The sequence below is a fragment of the Anolis carolinensis genome, chromosome 1 (genome assembly GCF_035594765.1).
Source record: "Anolis carolinensis isolate JA03-04 chromosome 1, rAnoCar3.1.pri, whole genome shotgun sequence".
NCBI classification, from domain to species: domain Eukaryota; kingdom Metazoa; phylum Chordata; class Lepidosauria; order Squamata; family Dactyloidae; genus Anolis; species Anolis carolinensis.
In genome coordinates this window covers 256,062,883-256,087,070 of record NC_085841.1, presented here as the reverse complement: position 1 = coordinate 256,087,070, position 24,188 = coordinate 256,062,883, and the positions used below count along the sequence as shown (strand labels likewise).

Sequence of the window (24,188 nt, the reverse complement as noted above, 5' to 3'; positions counted from 1 at the left end):
GGACCAGATGGGCTGTATCTCAGAGTACTGAACAAACTTAATGATGTACTCTCTAAAACATTTGCCATCGTTTTTGAGAAATTCTGGAGAACAAGGGGGGTGCCAAAGGGATGTAGATAAGCTTTCATTGTCCCTCTTTTGAAAAAAAAAGGCATTATTCAGGAAACCACAGACTAAGTTAGCTTGTCTTCAACACCATGAAAAATACTAGAACAGATTAGACAGGCATCTCTCTGGAGGTATCTAGATGACAATGCAATAATCAGTAGGAGCCAGAATATATTGTCAAAAATAAATACTGATGAACTAATGTTATATCTTTTTTTATCATGACACTAGTTTTGTGAACAGTGGGGAAGCTGTGCATGTCAATTATCTGAACTTTAGATTAGCAAACTATGGAATAAACGGATTCATAATTAGTTGGAAAACTCTGTTCAAGTGGTTGTCATATTGAGTTCAGTTCTGGGCACCTGATTTTAAGAACAATATAGACAAGTTGGATCTGGTTCAAAGAAGGGTAAGAAGAAGATTAAATTACCCTTGCTCAGAAGATTTTGAAAAATTTGGCTTGTTGTGGGAACAAGGATTGTTGAGAAAGCTTCAGTGATAACTCCCCATGATAACTCATTTAGGACTGAATTTTGCCTCCTAGGGTTAGAATTCTCTCACTTCCTATTGTCTCACCCCTGTTTTTAACTATGAGTTGGATGTTTGTAGCTCAGGGACTGCCCGTAGTTCCTTTTAAGCTCTGCTGTCATGTATGTATGTCTCTAGCACAGTACTGCTTTAAGTTGATTTAAATGGTAACAGTTCTGACAATAAGTTCACAGCAGCTCCACTAATTCTGAAAAGTCTGTTGTAGAAGTCATTATCTTGATAGCAAGCTCTGGTGAAAAGCAGGAGCACTTCCTTTATTTTTGTCTGTTTCGCCATCTCCTATGTTGAAAGAACCACCTGAACCTTTTTTTTTTTTTCCTTTCCAAAAAGCCCTAGATAGTTGGCTGTTTGAAGTCGGGCTATTTTCCACACAGAGGTTTTCAAACACTCACATGACACAACAGTTATTTTAACAGCTTCGAGGCTACTACTATGAGAACACACAGTTTTCTTTCTCAACGCTATTCTGTCAAAGTGCTTTTGAACGAGCCTACACTCAAATTTTAAAAGTACTGCATTCATAGCCATCAAATTCAAGCACTATCCCTCTCCAGAGAAAACTCTTTTTATTGTAGAGACAATATTTCAAATGGTTTCCACATAGAAACATGTTTTGAAAGTAAGTTTCTCATTTTGTGATGCTGTATATGCTCCCAAAATTATTTACGAGAATTTTTATATTGTTTATTTTTTGTGTGGTTTAAGAAATCTATACACATAATAAAAGTGAAAAAATGTGTATGTGTGTATGTGGAGGAGGTGTCCACTTACACAGACAGCCTCCCGCCTCCACAAAAAGCTATAGTTCCCACTGAACAGGAGACACCAATGGCCCTCCCTCCACTGACATGCAGGTTATAGTGAGCATCACGAACATTTAGCCCAAACCCTGCCGATGGCCTCCACAAACACCATTCTGCCCTCCACCCAAGTGAAGGCTTTCATGTGGGGACAATATCATCCTAGATGGTCTGAATAGACATCCCAGAATAGACATCCCAGGGTTCCTTAATTTACATGACCCCAACCACTGCCTCTACCTTAACCCTTTGCCCTCCTCTACCCTTTCCTATGGCACATTGTTAACAGAGGAATTCATCAGCAACTGAACAAGAGGTTTGGGGAGAATTCACCATGATTTACAAGAGTTGTACTTGACCTACATCCAGAGAGCATTGTTAACCCAACCAACTATGGATCTGGACCAAACTTTTGCCATGGATAATGGAACTTGCAGTACCTTCACTGATACTGTGACCCCCACCAACAATGGACTGGGACCAAACGTGGCACAGAGAGGTCCCATGACATACTGTAGGGGTTAGTGGGAATGGACCTCGATTTTGAGAGTTATAGTTCACCTGCATCCAGAAAGCACTGAACCCAGCTGATGTCAGATCTGCACCAAACTTGGTACACATATTCAACATGGTCAAATGTGCATAGTGGCCTGGTTTGGGGGTGATTGACCTCGGATCTGGGAGCTGTAGTTCACCCTTATCCAGAAAGCCCTGAACCCAGCTGACGACAGATCTGGACTAAACTTGACACACAGACACAACATGGCCAACTACGAATACTGGCAGGGTTTGGGGGTGATTGCTCTCGGAGTTGTAGTTCACTCTTATCCAGACAGTACTGAACCCAGCCAATGACGGATCCGGACCAAACTTCAGTGATATTATCTAACATCCCAAAACAAACAATGCCTTCTTCTAATAACCCGGCACCACTGGGTCCCCAAGCTAGTAGGCTATAAATGTAAAAATAGACACTGTAAAACACTATGTACATCTACACAGCAGAAAAAAATGCAGTTTGATACCACCTTACCTGTCATGGTTCAATGCTATGGAATGATGGGCATTGTAGTCTGGTGAGGCACCAGCTCTCTTTGGCAGAGAAGGCTAAAGACCCCGTAAAACAACAACTCCCAGGATTCCACAGCACTGAACCATGGCAGATAAAGTGACGTCAAACTGCATTAATTCTGCCGGGTAGATGCACCTTTTGTTTCTGTCTCCCCGCCTTATTGCAGGAGGTGAAATAAAATGGGCTGTACTTTACAGAATAACTCACTGTTGCCAGAAATGATCAATTCCTTTCTCTGCGCCTCACATTACATTCCCAAGCTCAACTTGAATCTGGGAACCTTAACAGCAAACCAAGCTGTGAAGTGAGAAGTTTCAGCTTTAACATAATAACACGTCCACAGAGATACAGAATAATAACTTTATTTGGCCTTCCTTCTGAAGGATTAGAATATGTATTGAAGGATTAGAATATGTACGATGACTTGTAGTGTAGGAGATGGATGATTATTCTTGTTTGCTTGTACTATTCTGTTATTTGAGAGCAAGGTTTTCTATTTACAAAAAAAAATAAAGGAGATGCGAAGGATGTGCTATTCAGAGAGTTATGTAGCAACTGAAAGAAAAAGTGGGGAATTCAATGAAAGAAGTTGAGAGAGAGAGAGAAAGACACAATGTGCCAGACTTGGAAAAGAGGATGCCAAACAGAACTTTATATATTCTGCTTACAGGCAGATCTAGCTACCTAGTTTTTTAATGCATGCCCTATCCTTCCCATAAAAATGACACAAATGCATCAAAATAACTTTGGTGTCTCCAACTCTTTTTGCTTTGGGCAAAGAGCACAATATTTCTGTTCAAACAAAGCAGGGTGTACCCTCACCGTATTGACACGGTTTGTCTTAGGCACAAAGGCAAGGATGGGAACTTGATGTTATTGGACTACAACACCCAGAAACCCTAGCCAACATACCAAATGCAGAGGGATGCTGGGATTCGTTAACATTTTGGGAGCTGCACAATTCTCACTTCTACTGTAAGGCCATAAAATAACCTTCTGCAGTCTGGGCTACGACAACTCTCTCTACATGGGGCTGCCTTTGAAGATAGTTTGGAAGCTTCAACTGGTTCAGAGATCGGCAGCCAGACAACTAACTAGAGCACCGTACAAGGAAAGAACCACTCCCATGGGGTTGTTATGTGTTTTCCGGGCTGTATGGCCATGTTCTAGAAGCATTCTCTCCTGACATTTCACCCACATCTATGGCAGACATCCTCAGAGGTTGTGAAGTATATACATGGCCATACAGCCTGGAAAACACACAACAACCCTGTGATTCCGGCCATGAAAGCCTTCAACAACACAACCAGTCCCATGTTGTGGCAGCACCACTGTCTGCCGGTCTGCTTCTGGGATAGACCCAAAGTGCTGGTTATGACCTTTAAAGCTAAATGGTTCAGGCCCAGACTATATAGCAAACTGCCTCTCCATATACAAATCTACTTGGGCACCGTGATCAGCGGAGGAGTCCCTGATCTCGGTCCCATCCCCGTTTCAAGCACAGCTGGTGGGAACGAGGGAGGGGGCCTTCTCTGTGATCGCCCCCACCTCTGGAACTTCCTTCCTAAAGAAATAAAAACAGCCCCCTCCTTACTCTCTTTTTTAAAAAAAACAGCTAAAATGCATTGATGTACTTTAGCATATAGAGAGGAGGAGGTTTAGAATAGTATGTATTCTGTAATATTATGTATTATGACCACCCTGAGTCCCCCTGGGGAGATATGTGTGGGATATAAATAATTTTTGTTATTTATTTATTTATTTTTCTTAACCCATCGGTGCTCACTATAAACAGATGTGAATGGGGCATATCTGCTCCTGCTGCTCTTTTGAAATTGTTGCTACTTTTAATATATTAATGATCTGGAATTATAATATATATACACAACAGAAGACCAGACAAGGAAAATATAATTTAGGTCTCTTTGGAGTCTAATGGCTCCACCCAACACTTACATATATGCATGGTTTTAACTGTACATTTTCATAACCATCCTATTATTTAATATGTTTTTAGAATATTGAGAATATTGTATTTTTTCTTGTTATTGTTATAATATTAAATTATAACTTAAATCAGACATCTTATTATTATTATTATTATTATTATTATTATTATTATTATTATTATTATTATTATTATTACAGCTTATCCAACGTAAACGGGCCGGCAGAACGTTGGATAAGCGAATATGTTGGATAATAAGGAGGGATTAAGGAAAAGCCTATTAAACATCAAATTAGGTTATGATTTTACAAATTAAGCACCAAAACATCATGTTATACAACAAATTTGACAGAAAAAGTAGTTCAATACACAGCAATGCTATGTAGTAATTACTGTATTTACGAATTTAGCACCAAAATATCATGATGTATTGAAAACATTGACTACAAAAATGCATTGGATAATCCAGAACGTTGGATAAGCGAGTGTTGGATAAGTGAGACTCTACTGTATTATATTTACTTGTATGCAGCTTTTTCTCTAGTTCAATGGTTCCCAACCTTTAGTCCCCCAGGTATTTTGGACTTCAGCTCCTACAATTCCTAACACCTGTAAGAAGGCTGGGATTTCTGGGAGTTGAAGTCCAAAACACCTGGAGGACTAAAGGTTGGGAACCACTACTCTAGTTGGATTAAATCCTATGAACTGTGAACATGTGTTGGGACTTTTAATTGCTTTTGCCACCTTCTTCTCTAGCCATACACTTTTATTGCTCATTCACAAGTAAGTCATGTGTTAAATGAATTTAGAGTAGTAAATGAATAATTGGTTGGTGTTGGGTTACATATGAATAGACCTGTTTAATAACAGATTAAATGCAATGTTGACCTGTGTAGCATTTTCAGGGTGCTACTTCCTCGTGCATTTTGGTGATTCCAATCATACTTTCCCCTCTTGAATTTTACACATTGTAAATTTTACAGTATATTCTCCTGTTATGGATGAGATCAAAACTTTTGCTCATTTATTATATAAAATATAAAGCTATATCCAATGCTCTAAGAAAATGAAAATACTTAAGAAGAAATTAACTGAGCTGTCCAGGAAAATTAAGAATACAGTAGAGTCACACTTATCCAACATAAACTGGCCGGCAGAACGTTGGATAAGTGAATATGTTGGATAATAAGGAGGCATTAAGGAAAAGCCTATTAAACATCAAATTAGGTTATGATTTTACAAATTAAGCACCAAAACACCATGTTATACAACAAATTTGACAGAAAAAGTAGTTCAATACACAGCAATGCTATGTAGTAATTACTGTATTTACAAATTTAGCACCAAAATATCATGATATATTGAAAACATTGACTACAAAAATGCATTGGATAATCCAGAACGTTGGATAAGTGAATGTTGGATAAGTGAGACTCTACTGTAATTCCTTTCAGTCATAGAATCATAGAATCATAGAATAGTAGAGTTGGAAGAGACCTCAAGGGCCATCTAGTCCAACCCCCCGCTAAGAAGCAGGAAAGAAGCATTCAAAGCACCCCCGACAGATGGCCATCCAGCCTCTGCTTAAAAGCTTCCAAAGAAGGAGCCTCCACCACATTCCGGGGGAGAGAGTTCCACTGTCGAACAGCTCTCACAGTGAGGAAGTTCTTCCTGATGTTCAGGTGGAATCTCCTTTCCTGTAGTTTGAAGCCATTGTTCCGTGTCCTAGTCTGCAGGGCAGCAGAAAATAAGCTTGCTCCCTCCTCCCTATGACTTCCCCTCACATATTTGTACATGGCTATCATGTCTCCTCTCAGCCTTCTCTTCTGCAGGCTAAACATGCCCAGTTCTTTAAGCCTCTCCTCATAGGGCTTGTTCTCCAGACCCTTAATCATTTTAGTCGCCCTCCTCTGGACGCTTTCCAGCTTGTCAGCATCTCCCTTCATCTGCGGTGCCCAAAATTGGACACAGTATTCCAGGTGTGGTCTGACCAAGGCAGAATAGAGGGGGAGCATGACTTCCCTGGATCTAGACGTTATTCCCCTATTGATGCAGGCCAAAATCCCATTGGCTTTTTTAGCTGCCGCATCACATTGTAGGCTCATGTTTAACTTGTTGTCCACAAGGACTCCAAGATCTTTTTCGCACACACTGCTGTCAAGCCAGGCGTCCCCCATTCTGTATCTTTGATTTCCATTTTTTCTGCCGAAGTGAAGTATCTTGCATTTGTCCCTGTTGAACTTCATTTTGTTAGTTTCGGCCCATCTCTCTAGTCTGTCAAGATCGTTTTGAATTCTGCTCCTGTCTTCTGGAGTGTTAGCTATCCCTCCCAGTTTTGTGTCGTCTGCAAACTTGATGATCGTGCCTTCTAACCCTTCGTCTAAGTCGTTAATAAAGATGTTGAACAGAACCGGGCCCAGGACGGAGCCCTGCGGCACTCCACTTGTCACTTCTTTCCATGATGAAGACGACGCATTGGTGAGCACCCTTTGGGTTCGTTCGCTTAGCCAATTACAGATCCACCTAACCGTAGTTTTGTCTAGCCCACATTTTACTAGTTTGTTTGCCAGAAGGTCGTGGGGGACTTTGTCGAAGGCCTTACTGAAATCTAGATACGCTACATCCACGGCATTCCCTGTATCGACCCAACTCGTAACTCTATCGAAAAAAGAGATCAGATTAGTCTGGCATGACTTGTTTTTGGTAAATCCGTGTTGACTATTAGCAATGACCGCATTTGTTTCTAAGTGTTTGCAGACCACTTCCTTAATGATCTTTTCCAGAATCTTGCCTGGTATTGATGTGAGGCTGACCGGACGGTAATTGTTTGGGTCGTTCTTTTTTCCCTTCTTGAAGATAGGGACCACATTCGCCCTCCTCCAATCTGCTGGGACTTCTCCTGTTCTCCAAGAACTCTCGAAGATGATTGCCAGTGGTTCTGAAATAACTTCCGCTAGTTCCTTCAATACTCTTGGATGTAGCTGATCTGGCCCTGGCGACTTGAATTCGTTTAGAGTGGCCAGGTGTTCCTGGACAACTTGTTTCCCTATTTGGGGTTGGATTTCCCCCAATCCTTCGTCCATTCCATGTTGCTGAGGTTGAAGATGGCTTTCTTTTTGTGAGAAGACCGAGGCAAAGAAGGCATTAAGCAGTTCTGCCTTTTCCCTATCCCCTGTCACCATCACCCCATCTTCTCCTTGCAGTGGCCCTATCGCCTCCTTTTTCTTCCTTTTTCTACCAATGTAAGCAAAAAAACCTTTTTTGTTGTTTTTTATGTCCCTGGCAAGCCTGAGCTCATTTTGCGCTTTAGCCTTGCGAACCTTTTCCCTACAGGTGTTGGCTATACGTTTGAATTCTTCTTTGGTGATTTCTCCCCTTTTCCACTTCTTGTGCATGTCACTTTTGAGCTTTAGCTCAGTTAGAAGTTCTTTGGACATCCATTCTGGCTTCTTTGCACTTGTCTTATTTTTCTTCTTTGTTGGCACTGTTTGCATTTGCGCCTTGAGTATTTCACTTTTGAAATACTCCCTTGTGTGCTGAAGAGGTATGGCTCATTTCTCCCATTTGTTAGATATTGCTTATTTACCTCTAATTTTCCTCAAAAGTCAGCTCTTCCAAATTCATCAAATCCAGTGCAAGCACATTGGAAACACTCTTATCATCAATTTGTTTTCATTATTTTTCGGATGTGACACTAAGAAAGAGAGCCCTAAACCCTGTGAATTTCTAGTTGTTTTTCCTCCTAACATGATCTGTTCTTGAGTAGGAGATTTATGAATTTAATTTCTGTTTTATGGAAGTTGTCACTTTTAACAACTAGAGTAGAAAGAGACTCTAAATTGTTTTTATTGCAGCTCAATCTTGGAGGCATCTTGCTCTCTGCTGCCATTTACATTTCACATTAAACGAGAAATACATTTGGAATGAACAAATATTTGTTTTAATTTGACCCATCTGTTAAATGCAAGACAAACAGGGATGCTACACCACAATATTTAAATCCCGACAATTTGTAAACTATATATCTGTTCATTCTGCCTGGGTTAAAAGCACCCTGAAGCATCGTTCTTATGAAAAGCCACAACTCCAAATGTATTATTCTTGTGGATGCAGGGCATGATTTCTCTCTTCTGTTCATTAATTTATTTTCTAACCAAAGTTAATTAGCAAGACTCAATAGTAAAGAGTCATTTGAAATACAGCACGGAAACCACAGAGAGGCAAAAATCTGCTCTCACTCTCCCCTGCCACTTCAACCTTACACACAAACACAGCCATAAACACAAATACGCCTACTTTGGAGGCATTCATGCAAAAGATGCTCCCAAGCAAGAAAGCATGAAGTAGAAAGATGCTAAGGGACAACAAACACTTTCTCTAAGTGGGTCTTTTCTTGTCTATTCTTATTTGAATTAAAGTTTTTCAACCAGAGACAACAACAACCAAAATAGAAAATAATGGCTGGAGTGTATTGATAGGCCCTGGGAAGAATTAGTCATGCTGAACACATTCCAATATTGGGGACCAACCACATACAACAAAAGCTTCTGCTCCTTAAGGCAATTATGAAATTGAGCATTTTATGAAAGTGAGCATTTCTTGACATTCTATTGATAGAATTTTCCTCCCGCCTCCATATCACACTTTCTGGATGTAGCATGGTTTTATTTACGAATACCATATTTACTTGATTATAATGCTCACCTTTTTTGACTAAATTATCTTCCCAAAATTAGGGTGCACATTAGATTAACGTAATATGGTAAATTTTGGGGGTTTTGAAAATTGAAGTGTGCATTAGATTCAATGGTGCATTAGACTCAAGTAAATATGGGTATTTTACAGTATGGTCTGTCTATATAACATGGAGGTCTTAATGGAAATATTGAAGTGATGGAGCAATATGTATGCCATGTCCTGTTAAAACAGTGGTTCCCAACTTTTTTTTGACCAGGGACCACTTGACCAGGGAACACTCTCCAACATTAGTACCAAAAGGGGTTGGGTTGGGCTGGTCAGCTTTGCGGAAAGGAGTGGAAATAAAATAAAACACAATTAATTAATTAATTAATTAAGAGGAAGGAGGTTTGCGGACCGGATTTTTGTTCTCGTGGCCCACAGGTTAGGAACCACTGTGTTAAAACAAAGAAGAGCAGTGTGCCCCAAACAGGGCCCCAAATACCCACTGCAGCTTCTAAGAATCACCAAGGATGCATCTACACTGCAGAATGGCACCACTTGAACCATAATGGCTCAGTACTGTGGAATCCTGGATGTTGCAATTTGGTAAGGCACCAGCCCCCTTGGGTAGAGAAGGCTAAAAACCTTGTAAAACTACAGCTCCTAGAATTCATTCTCATTTAACCATGGCATTTAAAGTGGTGTCAAAGTGAATTATTTCTATACAGCCCAAATCAGTGGGGACTGTAAAGAGTAGGTGCTTTTGCCGTTTCGGAATATTTGTTGCTTCTCCCTCAGTTTTTTAAGAGCTTGTAGCTAACTTTTTCAGATCAGGAAGTGAATATTTTTCCAACCCAGTGGCTGCCACAGCAAATAATGTGACTGACTAAGATTATAACATCTGAGTTGTACTGAGAAAGCTGCACAATCGAGAGATGAAAAAACCACAAAACTCATACGGAAAGTTCTACTCTGATGCAACAATCATAATCAAGGCTCTTTAGTTTTCAGAACTGCTCTCCCCCTTTCCACATCCAGGCAAGTTTAGTGTTGCAATACAAAACCAGAGGTATGTATAGAGGAAGCTAAATGAACAGACATGCATTAGGCATAGAGGCTAAATGTCTGAGCTAGGAAGTCACAGCAGCCAGCCTTGGGCAAGCTACTGTTTCTCAAGACTAAGAATGTACTAATCTTAAATACACAAATAAGAATAATATGCCAAGTATTTCAAACGCTTGTGCAAAATGTTAAATACAAAGCAAACATAGTTTTTGATGAAATTCTTTATAATTCTTAATGCTGTTTTTTATTAGGAGGAGAAATGACATTAAGTAACTTTTAAAAAAACAAACTGTTACTATAACACATATCTGGAAGGAAACAGGCTGTACAAGAGTAATTTGCCAATACTTTGTCTGTTCTCTCATCCTATATTTTTGACAGTTCATTCTCCCTCTCTCTCTCTCTGTCTGTCTCTCTCTCTCTCACACACACACACAACTTCTGTCTTTAAATATATTCTCAGGACTGGGACCACAAGTTTTTTTTCAATTCGGAGTTTAAATGTTTTTGGAATAAATGTATTTGCGTATGTTTAGTAGACATGGGCTCAGTTATTGTTTCATCTGTTTTATTCTTGTTTTCATACCATTTTATTTATTTGGAATGCACAAAATGGTACACCTCCCTTCTGTACAGAAACACCAGTGAAACGGATGAAAAGTGGGAACGATAACTGTTTGTCATCTTATTTTTGTGCCTGCCAGGGCTGCAGGCCCTGGGAGGCATGGGTGCTTATGTCTTCTCCCCCCTTAACTGTGAAAAGCAAAGGAAAAAATATTACTGTAACTCTATTGGCATGTGTGGACACAGCGCATCTTCGGCGCTCAGTGCTCCACTTCAGGGTCTGCTGCACGAGTAAGCAGAGCACTGAGTAAGATGCTCTATTTTGGCACTCCACTTCAGAGTCTGCTGGCAGGCCTGCTTTCTAGGTGCAGCCTTTTCCCAAGGAGAGTGTGTGGCATTCGCTTACTCGCGCGCCAGACCCTGAAGTGGAGTGTCGTGCGCTGAAGATGCGCTTTGTCCATACACACCGAGTTACAGTAAGGTTTTCTTTCTTTTGCTTTACACAGTTAAGAGGGAAGAAGAGAGAAGCACCCATGCAGCCCTGGCAGGCACGAAAATATTCATTTTTTCATACCTTTTCCAAAATGCCAATTTGTATAGGTGTCCATTTTTGGAAGCAGTACCTGAAAATGAAATTGGGGCCATACGAATGAAACATACAGAAACGGATAGCAATTCCATACAAATGCACAACCCTAATGCAACATTCATTTATGGTTCATAGACATCTTATATACATAGCCTGAATGTAGTTTGTGTCTCAATCAAGAGTTAAACGCAGGCTATATTGTTGCGGTTATTATTTTATATACAATATTTTTAACAATGTTGTGTACACTGAAACCATCAAAAAGCAAAGGTGTCATTATCTCAGTCACCCATGTGACAATTGTGGATTTTAGAGGATTTTGGAATTCCAGAAAAGGGATGCTCAACCTTTATATGTAAGTTACTGCTTACTTTCCCCCAGTTGAAATTGTATTAGTATTGTGTATCTATTGTTCAAAGTCTCCCCAGTGCAATCTATTTTTTAGATAGAGTGAACACTGATGTTCACTGGGATTCCCAGTTGAACAATTCATTTTGTAGACAAGCGACTCGTTTGAGGCTTCATTGAACACACATCATAGTAAAAAGTACAAGTAGCTGGAAAAGTATATAACACACAGTTATTAATCTATCTGGGCATTTAGAGTTGTTAAGCTGTACCTTCATTATCCTGCCCCCTCACCTTACTGCTCCAAGCCCCACAAATATCCAGTAGGCCTTACAAAAGCAAAGGGGACAAGGGGAACCCTGGTTTGGATGGATGCACATTCATATACTAGCACATTCATTTATTGTAGTGCTAGCACAGTACATAGCAAGCCAGCAAAAACGAAGAATTGCAGCAATTCAAGCAGAACATGATAAAAAGCACATCTAAGAGCCCTCCATAAGATGCTGAGGCTACATGGATCACAGCCTGGAAAGATTCTCAAGATGGTGCGATGACAACTTGATTAGGTTTAGCCTGAAAAATGTGGCAAGAGAGATCAGAATCAAACATAATTCCCAAACTACTGGGCTTTTAATAAGCTCAAAAGGAATGGGAGGATGGAGAAAGGAACAGCAACTGTAAAATATGGAATGGATCTGTAAACTGAAAGCCTAACTGAAAGCAAAAGAAAGCATGTGAAAGGTTTTCCTTCCCAGCCGCAGGTGTGGTAGGAGTTTTGTTTGCAGCCTCTGTGTGACTACTTTGGCAGTCAGTATACACATACACCCAATCATAACACCTGCCTCTCACTGTAACAAAGGTTTAATGACATGTAGTTAGTACTGGCACATAAGTTAACTTAGGCTCCTTCCAGAAAGCTGTATAAAATCTACATTTTCTGCTTTGAACTGGATTATATAGCAATGTGGACTCAAATAATCCAGTTCAAAGCAGATAATGTGGATTATCTCTCTTGATATTCTGGATTATATGGTGCTGTGGAAAGGCCCTTAGAAAAGGTAGCTTAGATAGAGCCTGGTGGGAATAAGAGCTTGGAAGAAAGGCTTTTTAAAAAGACTGTAGTTTCTAGCATAACTTGGGCCCCTCCACACAGCCATATGACCCAGAATATCAAGGCAAAAAAAATCACATAATATCTACTTTGAACTGGGTTATCTGTGTGGCATATATTCCAGTACAAAGCAGATATTGAGGGATTTTCTGCCTTGATATTCTGGGATATAGGGTTGTGTGGAAGGGCCCACAGCCAGAATGAATGGTGTCTCCACATCAGTTCCCTATGAGCTCCAAATGCATTGGAAAAGTTTGATGAAGTTTCTGTTGAATCGTGGATGGCAAAATGTAGCCCTGGGGATTTTTTTCATCCCTAATCTCTCTGCGCCTTTCCAGGCAAGCTCTATATCCCAGGATCTGATCCCAGGTTTTCTGCTTTAAACTGGATTATATGAGTCCTCATTGCCAGTTAAAATGGGATAAGAAACTATAGAATTTCGGTACAACTGCAACTGCCATGGCTCCATTGTAGGGAATTCTGGGGTTTAGAGTTTCATAAAGTGCAATGAAATCTCTGTTGGTGAGCAAATCCTGTAGTTCAGAGAGTACTCTGTAAAGCTCAAACTACAGACATCAAGATATCATACAAGAAAGAAAGAGCACTTGAAATGGTATTGGAGTGCTATTCTTTTAAAGGAGTCATTTTAGTTATTGCACACTGCCCTGAGATCTTTAAGCAAAGGATAGGATATGATTTATCATTTCTACATTCAAAGTATGTCTGTTTCATTTCCCACTCCACAAGGACTCTCAAGGAAAAGAGAAGCAGGATCAGTCTTTGTTAGTATTTACCGTATATATTCGAGTATAAACTGAGTTTTTTAGCTCTTTTTACGGCTGAAAAAGCCCCCCTCCCCAGCTTATACTTGAGTGAGGGTCCTAGTCGGCTTATATTTGGGTCAGCTTATACTTGAGTATATAGGTAATCAGAGTTGGACGGTCTTATCTTAAATTGCAGTTTTATGTAAATATTAAAAAACATTTAATCTACTGATGCCTCAATTAATGTAATTTTATTAGTATCTATTTTTATTTTTGAAATTTACCAGTAGCTGCATTTCCTACCCTCGTCTTATACTCAAGTCAATAAGTTTTCCCAGTTTTTGTAGTAAAATTAGGTGCCTCGGCTTATATTCGGGTTAGTTTATACTTGAATATATACAATAAATGGGAGACTGCCATGTTGAACAGATATCTCAAAGGCACATGGAAACAGACAACTTTGGTGTGTCTGAGTCCCCTTCCACACAGCTGAATAAAATCCCACATTGTCTGCTTTGTACTGGAATACATGGTAGTGTAGACCCAGATAACGCAGTTCAAAGCAGATATTGTGGGATTTTCTGCCTCGATAGTCTGGGTTATATGACTGTGTGGAAGGGCCCTGAGAACCAATTATTTTTAATTAATACATTAGTAATTATGCAGGAATGGTGATCAAGCTTTTAAATAGGTTTGGAGAATAACATTGTCTATTTTTTTTCTAAAACAGAATTAAGCTTCTAGCACTTTTATTTTTGACAATCCATGAGACTCCAAGGGCAAAAATAATTGGTTCCCAAAAACTATCAAAATTGTCTATGTGTATGTGTCTTCAAGTTGCTTCATGCCTTATGGCAATCCCATGAATTTCCTTGGGTTTTCTTCAGCAAGGAATACTCGGGTGGTTTTATTATTTCATTCCTTTGAAATATATCCTACAGCACCTAATACTCATTGGTATTCTCCCATCATGAACTAACCAAAGCTGACCCTGCTTAGCTTCCAAGATCAGACAGAATCTGGTGCCTTTACCCATCTGTTAAAAGTGCAATGCACAAGCGAACAAGAGAAGATAGAAACCACTAACAAAAATCTCTAGTTTTCTGAAATAGATTTAGGAAGATGAGATTTTACAAAAGCCAAGATGTAACAATTATGTGTATTTATATTAAATAAAACTTTAAAGGAGATTTAAAACCAGCCATCCAGTCCTGAGAATGTTTGTTCAGAAATAAATCCCTTTAATGCCAGTGGGCCTTTTGCCAGGTAAAAGGATTTGAGATTACAGCCAAAGGCTGCAAATCTATATGGGAGTCCAACTTGGTCAATGATATGTTTTTTGAGGAATGATGCGGAAAGCATGCTCTATTCTCTTTTAATTATAATGGTACTTCTTCAGGGGTATCATTATATCTACAATAGTTCCACTTTCCTGGGATACCCCAGATACCCAATGAATATAAATAAGACTTATTTTTGAATAAAAATGCATAGGATTCCAATGAAAGGATATAAGTTTCAGAGTTTCTCATTTTCCCCCAGAAGGCCTGAATATACAAAGATCTGCGTATCAATCAGTTTGGCTTCTTATGAACCCCATTCCACCCTCCTCCTCTCGTTGATGACTGAATATGTTTTGTGGACAGCCAATACAGAAGACTCCTTTTCATTAATCTAAAAATGGGGTGGGGAATGGGGAAAAGGTGTTATCAACCACGATAACTACTCAAGGCAAATTGAATTTTAAGATCACACACTAAATTTAAGTGATGCAAAATCCAGCACTGTAAAAGCAAGGGCCTTTAACTTAAAATGGAAGCATTTCAATAGACAGCTTTCTTTAAATGATGATGGGAAAGTGTGGCAGTCCCAATATATATGGGGGAGAAACCATCTACAGAAAGAAAAGGAAAATGCAGCTGAAATGAAAGCCATTCCTCTCAAATTCCCATTTGGAGTGCATTAATGCTTACTTTGATATCACCTCACATATGTTCCATGCATTTTATGCAAACTACTTGGTTTATGCTGAGCGGAATTATTTCCATAACGACTATGGAATAGTGAAACAGTGAAAGGGATGCAAACTTTATTTAATTCCCCCATCATACCTCCCTGAGTCAATGCTGCTTCTGCCCTTTTGACTTTCATTCTGTAGCTTCACAAAGAAGCCCACCCATCCAACACTATTTCTTCTCCCAATATGATCTTACCTAGGAAGAGAATTGTCTGTTTCCTGGAAGTCCTGCTCTCAGGATTCTCCGTTTTCCTTAGATACTGATGTTGACTCTCCGTCTCCCCTCTCACTGCCAGTGTCCCCTGCTTGTGGATCATCAGGACTTTCATCATACTCCGGCACATAAAAGCAACTGATACCAATATCACAACATATACGATAAAGGCTGTGAATATACTTGACTGGAAGACTTTCCATCTGGAGGACAAGCTGGTGCATGTGGTCACATTTAGCCTTATGTCAGGCATATGGTGCCGGGGCTGGGGCTTCTTACATGCCACCAAGCCTCGATGGCCCTGGATGACTTCCAGAGGGTACTCGGTACCCATTGCAAAGAGAAGAGGGAGGGCCACTAGGACAGACGTTATCCAGACAAAGGTAATGAGAAGCTTTACTTTGCAGGGTCCAGACGTAGCTTTGAATTTGAAAGGGTGACAGATGGCAATGTACCTCTCAAAGCTTAGAGTGGCCACATGCAGCACCGTGGCATAGCTGCAGGCCTCAAAAAGGAAGCAGTACAACTTGCAAGCCAGGTTGCCTTGAGGAGTTGAGAACGGGCTCCATATCATACTGAAGAACTCCACAGGCATCCCCAGTAAGATGACCAGCAGGTCCGAGCACGCTAGACTCACCATGTGGTCTGTAACTTCTTTCTGGAGGTAGCCTTTCTTCTGTAGCACTTTCGTTGTCTGGATGGTAATGCTGTTGCCCAAGATACCTGCCACAAAGACAATAATGTACACCAGCGCAAGAGTGATCTTGATCCATTGAGCTACTTCAAAATCTTTCACGTGGCTGTGGTCGATTATATCCGAACACTGTGGCTCGCCACTTTGCGTTGCCATGTGCAGCTCTATGTCTAGAAATGGCAAAAGAGAAGGAGACGAGACGTTTAAAGCACAGAATTGCCTCAACGTCCTTATCATGCTTCCGGCTCAATCCTACATATGCTTGCTCAAAAGTAAGAATGTATAAGACAGAAGCTCTAACAGTAATGATTAACGCAACCTTGAATATGTCTAACATAACTTTTCTCTACCTGATTTGATCTAATATCCCATCCTGTTAGTGGTGTTAATGGAAGAAAAGCAGTGAAACAACCTTTTAGGCACCTTACGTCTTTGTCTTGTTCCTTTTTTTGCACTTAGCTCTTCCTCAAAGCCTGTGCGATGTTGTTTCCCGTTCTCTTCAAAGGAGAGTTAAGGTGTCAGCTTCCTCCAGTCAGTCACTGTTCTCTCAAACCCCATTCCAGCTTGCGATGTGAGCTCTCAGTGGCTGAACTGCAAGTCCGTCAAACATTAACTCGCAGCTGAACTGTAGAAGGGATGTGGTCACTGATCAAAACCATGATAAAGTGAGTAGAAAGGGAATGAGGTAACTCTGATTCAAGATAAGTAAGCAGGCTGACTTTCCCTTCCCTTCCTGAAATTCGATCTCTGCTCTTTCAAACAAGGACTACTATTGTAGAAAAAAGTGTCTAGGCTGAACAATTAAACTTTGGTTTTATTCCCGCCTCCCTCTCTACAATACTTCAGGTGCGTGTTAGGATTGCAGTCATTTTCTGGTCTAGCAGCGGTTTTCAAGTTTCCTTCTCTTGTCACACATTTGTTGGCACTCGGCAGCAAAGAAGTTTTTTTAAAAAAACAATTGTTTTAATAGCGGTAATCCGACTCCAAAACACTTCCCCTCCCCAGCATTCAACAATAATACAGTATGTTTTTTGCAAGAAGTTACCGGTACTCTTAATTCCAAACAACTTCCCCATCTCTTCCCATGACACTTTAAAAATACATTTCTGTCAAATATCTGCACCTGATTTTTTTCAATATCTTCCATCAATATCTTAGTGCAGTTTAACTGTATCTGAAATGCTTGGGATCAGAAATATTTGGGCTTTTGAAGTATTTGCATGTATAGCAGAGTCTCGCTTATCCAACCTTCTGGATTATCCAACACAGTCTGCCTCCCTTCCAGATCCACAGCTGTTTCTCTAGGCGGCAAGGACTGCATTTTTTACAGATTTAACGTCCGACAGTGTTGTTACTGTAAGTTCATTTTATGCAATTCTATCTTTATTTGCAGTCAATTTTAGTGGTCAATGTTTTTGTAGTCAATGTTTTCAATACATTGCGACATTTTGCTGCTAAATTTGTAAATACAGTAATTAATTACTACATAACATTACTGTATATTGAACTGCTTTTTCTGTTGATTTGTTGTAAAATTGATGTTTTGGTGCTTAATTTATAAAATCATAATGTAATTTGATGTTTAATAGGCTTTTCCTTAATTCCTCCTTATTATCCAACATTTTTCTATTATCCAACGTTCTGCTGGGCCTTTTATGTTGGATAAGTAAGACTCTACAGTACATAAAAGATATGTTGGAGATATAGCCCAAGAATAAACACAAAATTCATGTATCCTTTATATGCACTTTATGCCTGATCTATATATATAAAAGAGTGATGGAATTCGAGCACCGAGCAAAACAACAAAAGTAAAGGGCCCCCAACCTCGAAATTTGAGAACACAACCCATCATCCACGCCTTAAGGTTGAAACAACACAAACTCACTTCACGCAGCTCCACATGGAGAGAACCCACAAAGCCCCATTGGTAGCCATGCCCGGGAGGGAAACAGAAACTATAATGGCCGCCAGCAACAGGGAAGGCAGGCAAAGGGAAAAAGCTGTCCCCTGGGTCCTAGCGCCCGCCTATCATCCGAATTATTTCTCTCCATATACTCTCCCTTCTACAATATCCAACCCATTTTAACACTCAATATTTTAAATATATGCTATCAACCATGACAATCAACACAATCTGACTCCTAATATTATAATAAGCTTAAAATCACAACACCAAATAAAAAACAACACTCTTCAAACACAGGAATGCCAGACACTAAACAATCACGGCCAGCTAACACCTCCCACCATCTGCCATGCAGGACACAATCCAAGCACTCCCAACAGATGGCCACCCAGCCTCTCAATAATAATAATAATAATAATAATAATAATAATAATAATAATAATAATAACATCATCATACAATCCTAACATTTCTAATATACCAATGATAACGTACTCTATACCCATTCAGAAAACCTACAACATCTCTTATACAGCTCGAATATACCGATAACGTACTCTATCCCCATTCACAACACCTACAACATCTCTTATACAACTCTAATATACCGATGATAACGTACACTATACCCATTCACAACACCAACATCTCTTATACAACTCTAATATACCGATGATAACGTACTCTATACCCATTCACAACACCTACAACATCTCTTATACAACTCTAATATACCGATGATAACGTACTCTATCCCCATTCACAACACCTACAACATCTCTTATACAACTCTAATATACCAATAATAACGTACTCTATCCCCAATCACAACACTTACAACATCTCTTATACAACTCTAATATACCGATAACGTACTCTATACCCATTCACAACACCTACAACATCTCTTATACAACTCTAATATACCGATGATAACGTACTCTATACCCATTCACAACACCTACATCTCTTATACAACTCTAATATACCGATGATAACGTACTCTATCCCCATTCACAACGCCTACAACATCTCTTATACAACTCTAATATACCGATGATAACGTATTCTATCCCCATTCACAACACCTACAACATCTCTTATACAACTCTAATATACCAATAATAACGTACTCTATCCCCAATCACAACACCTACAACATCTCTTATACAACTCTAATATACCGATAACGTACTCTATACCCATTCACAACACCTACAACATCTCTTATACAACTCTAATATACCGATGATAACGTACTCTATACCCATTCACAACACCAACATCTCTTATACAGCTCTAATATACCGATGATAACGTACTCTATACCCATTCACAACACCTACATCTCTTATACAACTCTAATATACCGATGATAACGTACTCTATCCCCATTCACAACACCTACAACATCTCTTATACAATTCTAATATACCGATAATAACGTACTCTATCCCCAATCACAACACCTACAACATCTCTTATACAACTCTAATATACCGATGATAACGTACTCTATACCCATTCACAACACCAACATCTCTTATATAGCTCTAATATACCGATGATAACGTACTCTATACCCATTCACAACACCTACATCTCTTATACAACTCTAATATACCGATGATAACGTACTCTATACCCATTCACAACACCAACATCTCTTATACAACTCTAATATACCGATGATAACATACTCTATCCCCATTCACAACACCTACAACATCTCTTATACAATTCTAATATACCAATAATAACGTACTCTATCCCCAATCACAACACCTACAACATCTCTTATACAGCTCGAATATACCGATAACGTACTCTATCCCCATTCACAACACCTACAACATCTCTTATACAACTCTAATATACCGATGATAACGTACTCTATACCCATTCACAACACCAACATCTCTTATACAACTCTAATATACCGATGATAACGTACTCTATACCCATTCACAACACCTACAACATCTCTTATACAACTCTAATATACCGATGATAACGTACTCTATACCCATTCACAACACCAACATCTCTTATACAACTCTAATATACCGATGATAACGTACTCTATACTCATTCACAACACCTACAACATCTCTTAGACACCATTCATACTTACCTCCAACAGACAAAAACACCCAATAATCACAAATATTGTATATTCGCAACCTTTAGGAAATAATATCCCCTAATGACGCAGCGTCTTCAACCGCTAACCTACTCAACTTCTCCAATGAAACGTCGCACGTTTGAATTCGAAAAACTGAGTCAACCCCCACTATTACCCCACCTTCTCCCAACCCAACACTTCCAAAACATCCAAATATCACTACATCCAATATCATCCAAATAAACTGCCAAATATCAGTACTCCTCTGACACAAAACTAACAGCGCTCCATACAGTCATACCACCCACATGACCTCCAAGGACTCTACAAACAATGCCACCTCTTCGACTTACAAATACACATGATCACCAACCCACACACTCACACACAACTGGACTTAATATCAGGAAAAAACCTTTACCCTTTACCTTAACTACCTCCAATTCCTCAATACTTTATTTCCCATACCACCACACTTTGCCACAGCAACGCGTGGCCGGGCACAGCTAGTACTTATAATTCCACTATGAATCAATATTTCTACTAGTTTGCCCAATGCCCACTTGTTTTCTCAAAATGTGAAATTGAAAAATAAAATTGATTTTGGCATTAATGCTATTGCTCAAATTGTTTGAATGCCCCTCCCCTACGGCCTTACTGTTTGTGCAATGGTTAGTGTTGTAGCCTGATTTGGAGTCAGAATCAGACTTTGGCCCTATCCAAGACTTTGACTATAGATCTGCAATGCAGTTGCAGGCACCTGAATTGGTTTCTGCAGAGGACGCTGAAACCGGGGATGAACATTCCGATGGCCAGTCAAGGACAGTTCAGCCAGATGCGCTTGTTGTATATAAAATACATTAAAAATAATTTTGTGCATGTGAAAACGTTGTGAACATTGAATCATCAGAAAACAAAGGTGTCAATATCTGAGTTATCTCTGATCTGGACAAACTTGGATTTTGGAGCATTTCAAATTTCTGTACTGTATAAGAGATTCTCAGCCTGTATTGCGTAAACAAGGGATTGCATTAAAAACAAACAAACATGACAGTTGTATCATCACTATGGCAGTATTGTCATATTTTTGATGAATGACACTGTGCCATATAAACCATGTCTTGACAGCCAGAAATCAACAGGTAAAGTTTCTCTCATTACAGAAATACAGGGAAGTTGACATGACTTTACAGCTGTGACACACATAAGAAGAAAGGATGGTGTTTTCATCCTAAAAATTGGCAGTTCTGCTCACCATGCTATCAAAATAAGGGGAAAATAAAAACCGAGGACTAAATTCTATTATATTGACCCACTGAGGCCGGATTAACACTGCCATATCATTTAGTTTGAAAGTGCATTATATGATCAGTTTAGACTCATATGTTGTTCGATGTAGTTACACTGCATTATGAGTCTACACTGGAGCCTCCGGGGGTGCAGTGGGTTAAACACTTCTGCCGGCAGGACTGCTGACTTGCAGGTTGCCAGTTTGAATCCATCCCAGGGAGTGTGTGGATGAGTTCCCTCTATCAGCTCTAGCTACATGCGGGGACATGAGAGAAACCTCCCACAAGGATGGTAAAAACATCCAGGCATCCCCTGGGTAACGTCCTTGCAGATGGCCAATTCTCTAATACCAGAAGCGACTTGCAGTTTGTCAAGTCGCCCCTGACACTCACAAAAAAGTCTACACTGACCATATAATTCAGTTTCAAACTGTATTATATGGCAGTGTAGATGGGCCCCGTGTCGGGATTCCTTGGTAAATCAGTAATACAAACTCTACTCTAGTTGGAACTAACAACTGGATTTAATTCAGTTTCTCTTCCTTTAAAAAGAGGCAAATTTCCCTTAGTAGATTACTCAGTGGTGGCTACCACTATATGTTGGGTGCAGAGGCATTATGAAGCTTTCTATGCCTCCTCCGTCATCTGCAAGCAAGTCTGGTCCTCCTGGCTACTAAAATAATCAGGATTAAGAACTCCTTCGGATATGGAGTTTAGGTTAAGAAATTCTGTAAAGTACCAACCCATTCCTGATAACATTTTCTTTCTAATTATACACTTTATGAAAAGGATAACTCAAGAGTCAGATTAGCATTTAATTCCTAGATCAATTCTACTCTTTTATTTATTTTTACCTATACTGTATTGTGGCCATATTTATTACTAAATGTGCAATGCTCCTAAGGCTATACGACTACTAAGGCATGCTTATTGGGAGGGGAAAGTGTAGGGTCAGCATAGTTGAACCTTCTTCTGAACAGACTCGTGTACGATTGCAATCTTAATATACTAATTTAAAAATCACAAAAACTTTGTAGATTAGACAAGTTTCCTTTTTATCTTTGCATAAGAGTGTTATCTTTTCCACTATGGTTTATCTCCCCATCCCCCCAAAACCATAATGAACAAAAGAAAGCAAATAATCTGCACTTGCTTCAGTTGATTATTTATACAGTCCTTTGGGAAGGGAGGGGGGGGTGTCTCCAATCTTTGTGCAGCTTCAAGCCCTGTTGCCCTAGTCCTCCTTTGCTGTGTGATAATTCAAATTTGTTCTGCTCAGACAAGCTTTATATTATTGCCCAATTTCTTTCACTTAATTTTACTTGATAAAAGTGGGAACAGAGATTACACATGCATGGCTGACTCCTGGAAATTGAACAAATTAAAATTTGTTGGTTACCATGGGTTGAGGAGGAAAGAAGGGAAGGAAATGTGGGTATAAGAAGATTGTGTTTTCCTTCTTGTTTTCCCATAACAATTGTTAAAGAAACACCCTAGTTTTGTTGTATTAGTCTTATAAGATACACAGGCTCAAATTATTAGCATGTCTTCTGTCTTGAAAGAAATAAATATATGAGATAATTAACCATATCCTCTGGGGTCACAACATGTTGTGGAGGAAATATGTTGGCTTCTTTAAAAGCTCTTTATTATTTTTTTTATAAAAGAACAAGCACTGCTACTTTTATTCTTGGCTTTGGGGATGATGTACAAATATGAGCTTACAATCCTTAGATGTATCTGGCTCTGTTCCCGATCCATCCTGTGTGCTCTACTGCGAAGAAATACATACCCCAGCTCTTAGAAAAATCAAGTTGGAAGAGATCACAAACACCACACTAGTCCACACTCCTACTATGCAGTGATAGACAGTCAAAGCACTCCTTTTTGGTGTCAGGAGCGACTTGAGAAACTGCAAGTCGCTTCTGGTGTGAGAGAATTGACCGTTTGCAAGGACGTTACCCAGAAGATGCTGTGATGTTTTTGATGTTTTTACCATCCTTGTGGGAGGGGAGGCTTCTCTCATGTCTCCGCACGGGGAGCTAGACCTGATCTGCGCTCTCCCTGGGTTGGATTCGAACCGGCAACCTTCAGGTCAGCAGCCAAACCTTCAGGTCAGCAGTCCTGCAAGCACAAGGGCTTAATCCACTGTGCCACCGGGGGCTCCAAAGCACTCCTCATAAGAGTCAAAAGGTAACAGAGGAACTAGAAATTAAGAAACTCCTTCTGATATACAGTAGAGTCTCACTAATCCAAGCTAAACGGGCCGGCAGAAGCTTGGATAAGCGAATAACTTGGATAACAAGGAGGGATTAAGGAAAAGCCTATTAAACATC

At 39.7% G+C, this 24,188-nt stretch overlaps 1 protein-coding gene and 1 long non-coding RNA gene across 5 annotated transcripts in view; one reads left to right on the top strand and one right to left on the bottom strand.

Moving 5' to 3' along the window:
* Window positions 1–18,507, bottom strand: part of gpr39 (G protein-coupled receptor 39) — a 216,860-nt gene extending 198,353 nt beyond the window's left edge. The window contains exons 1-2 of one of the 4 annotated variants that reach the window (XM_062975399.1): window positions 18,418–18,507; window positions 15,818–16,699 (exon numbers count right to left, since the gene is read on the bottom strand). In XM_062975399.1, coding sequence (XP_062831469.1) covers window positions 15,818–16,685 — 868 coding nt within the window. In that variant the 5' untranslated portion in view covers window positions 16,686–16,699; window positions 18,418–18,507. Of the gene's footprint in view, window positions 1–15,817; window positions 16,700–16,941; window positions 17,106–18,417 lie in introns of those variants that run through there. The other 3 variants (XM_008118844.3, XM_008118843.3, XM_003226144.4) reach the window with 3 other exon arrangements.
* Window positions 1–24,188, top strand: part of LOC134297598 (uncharacterized) — a 91,941-nt gene that overhangs the window by 37,307 nt on the left and 30,446 nt on the right. The window lies entirely within an intron of this gene.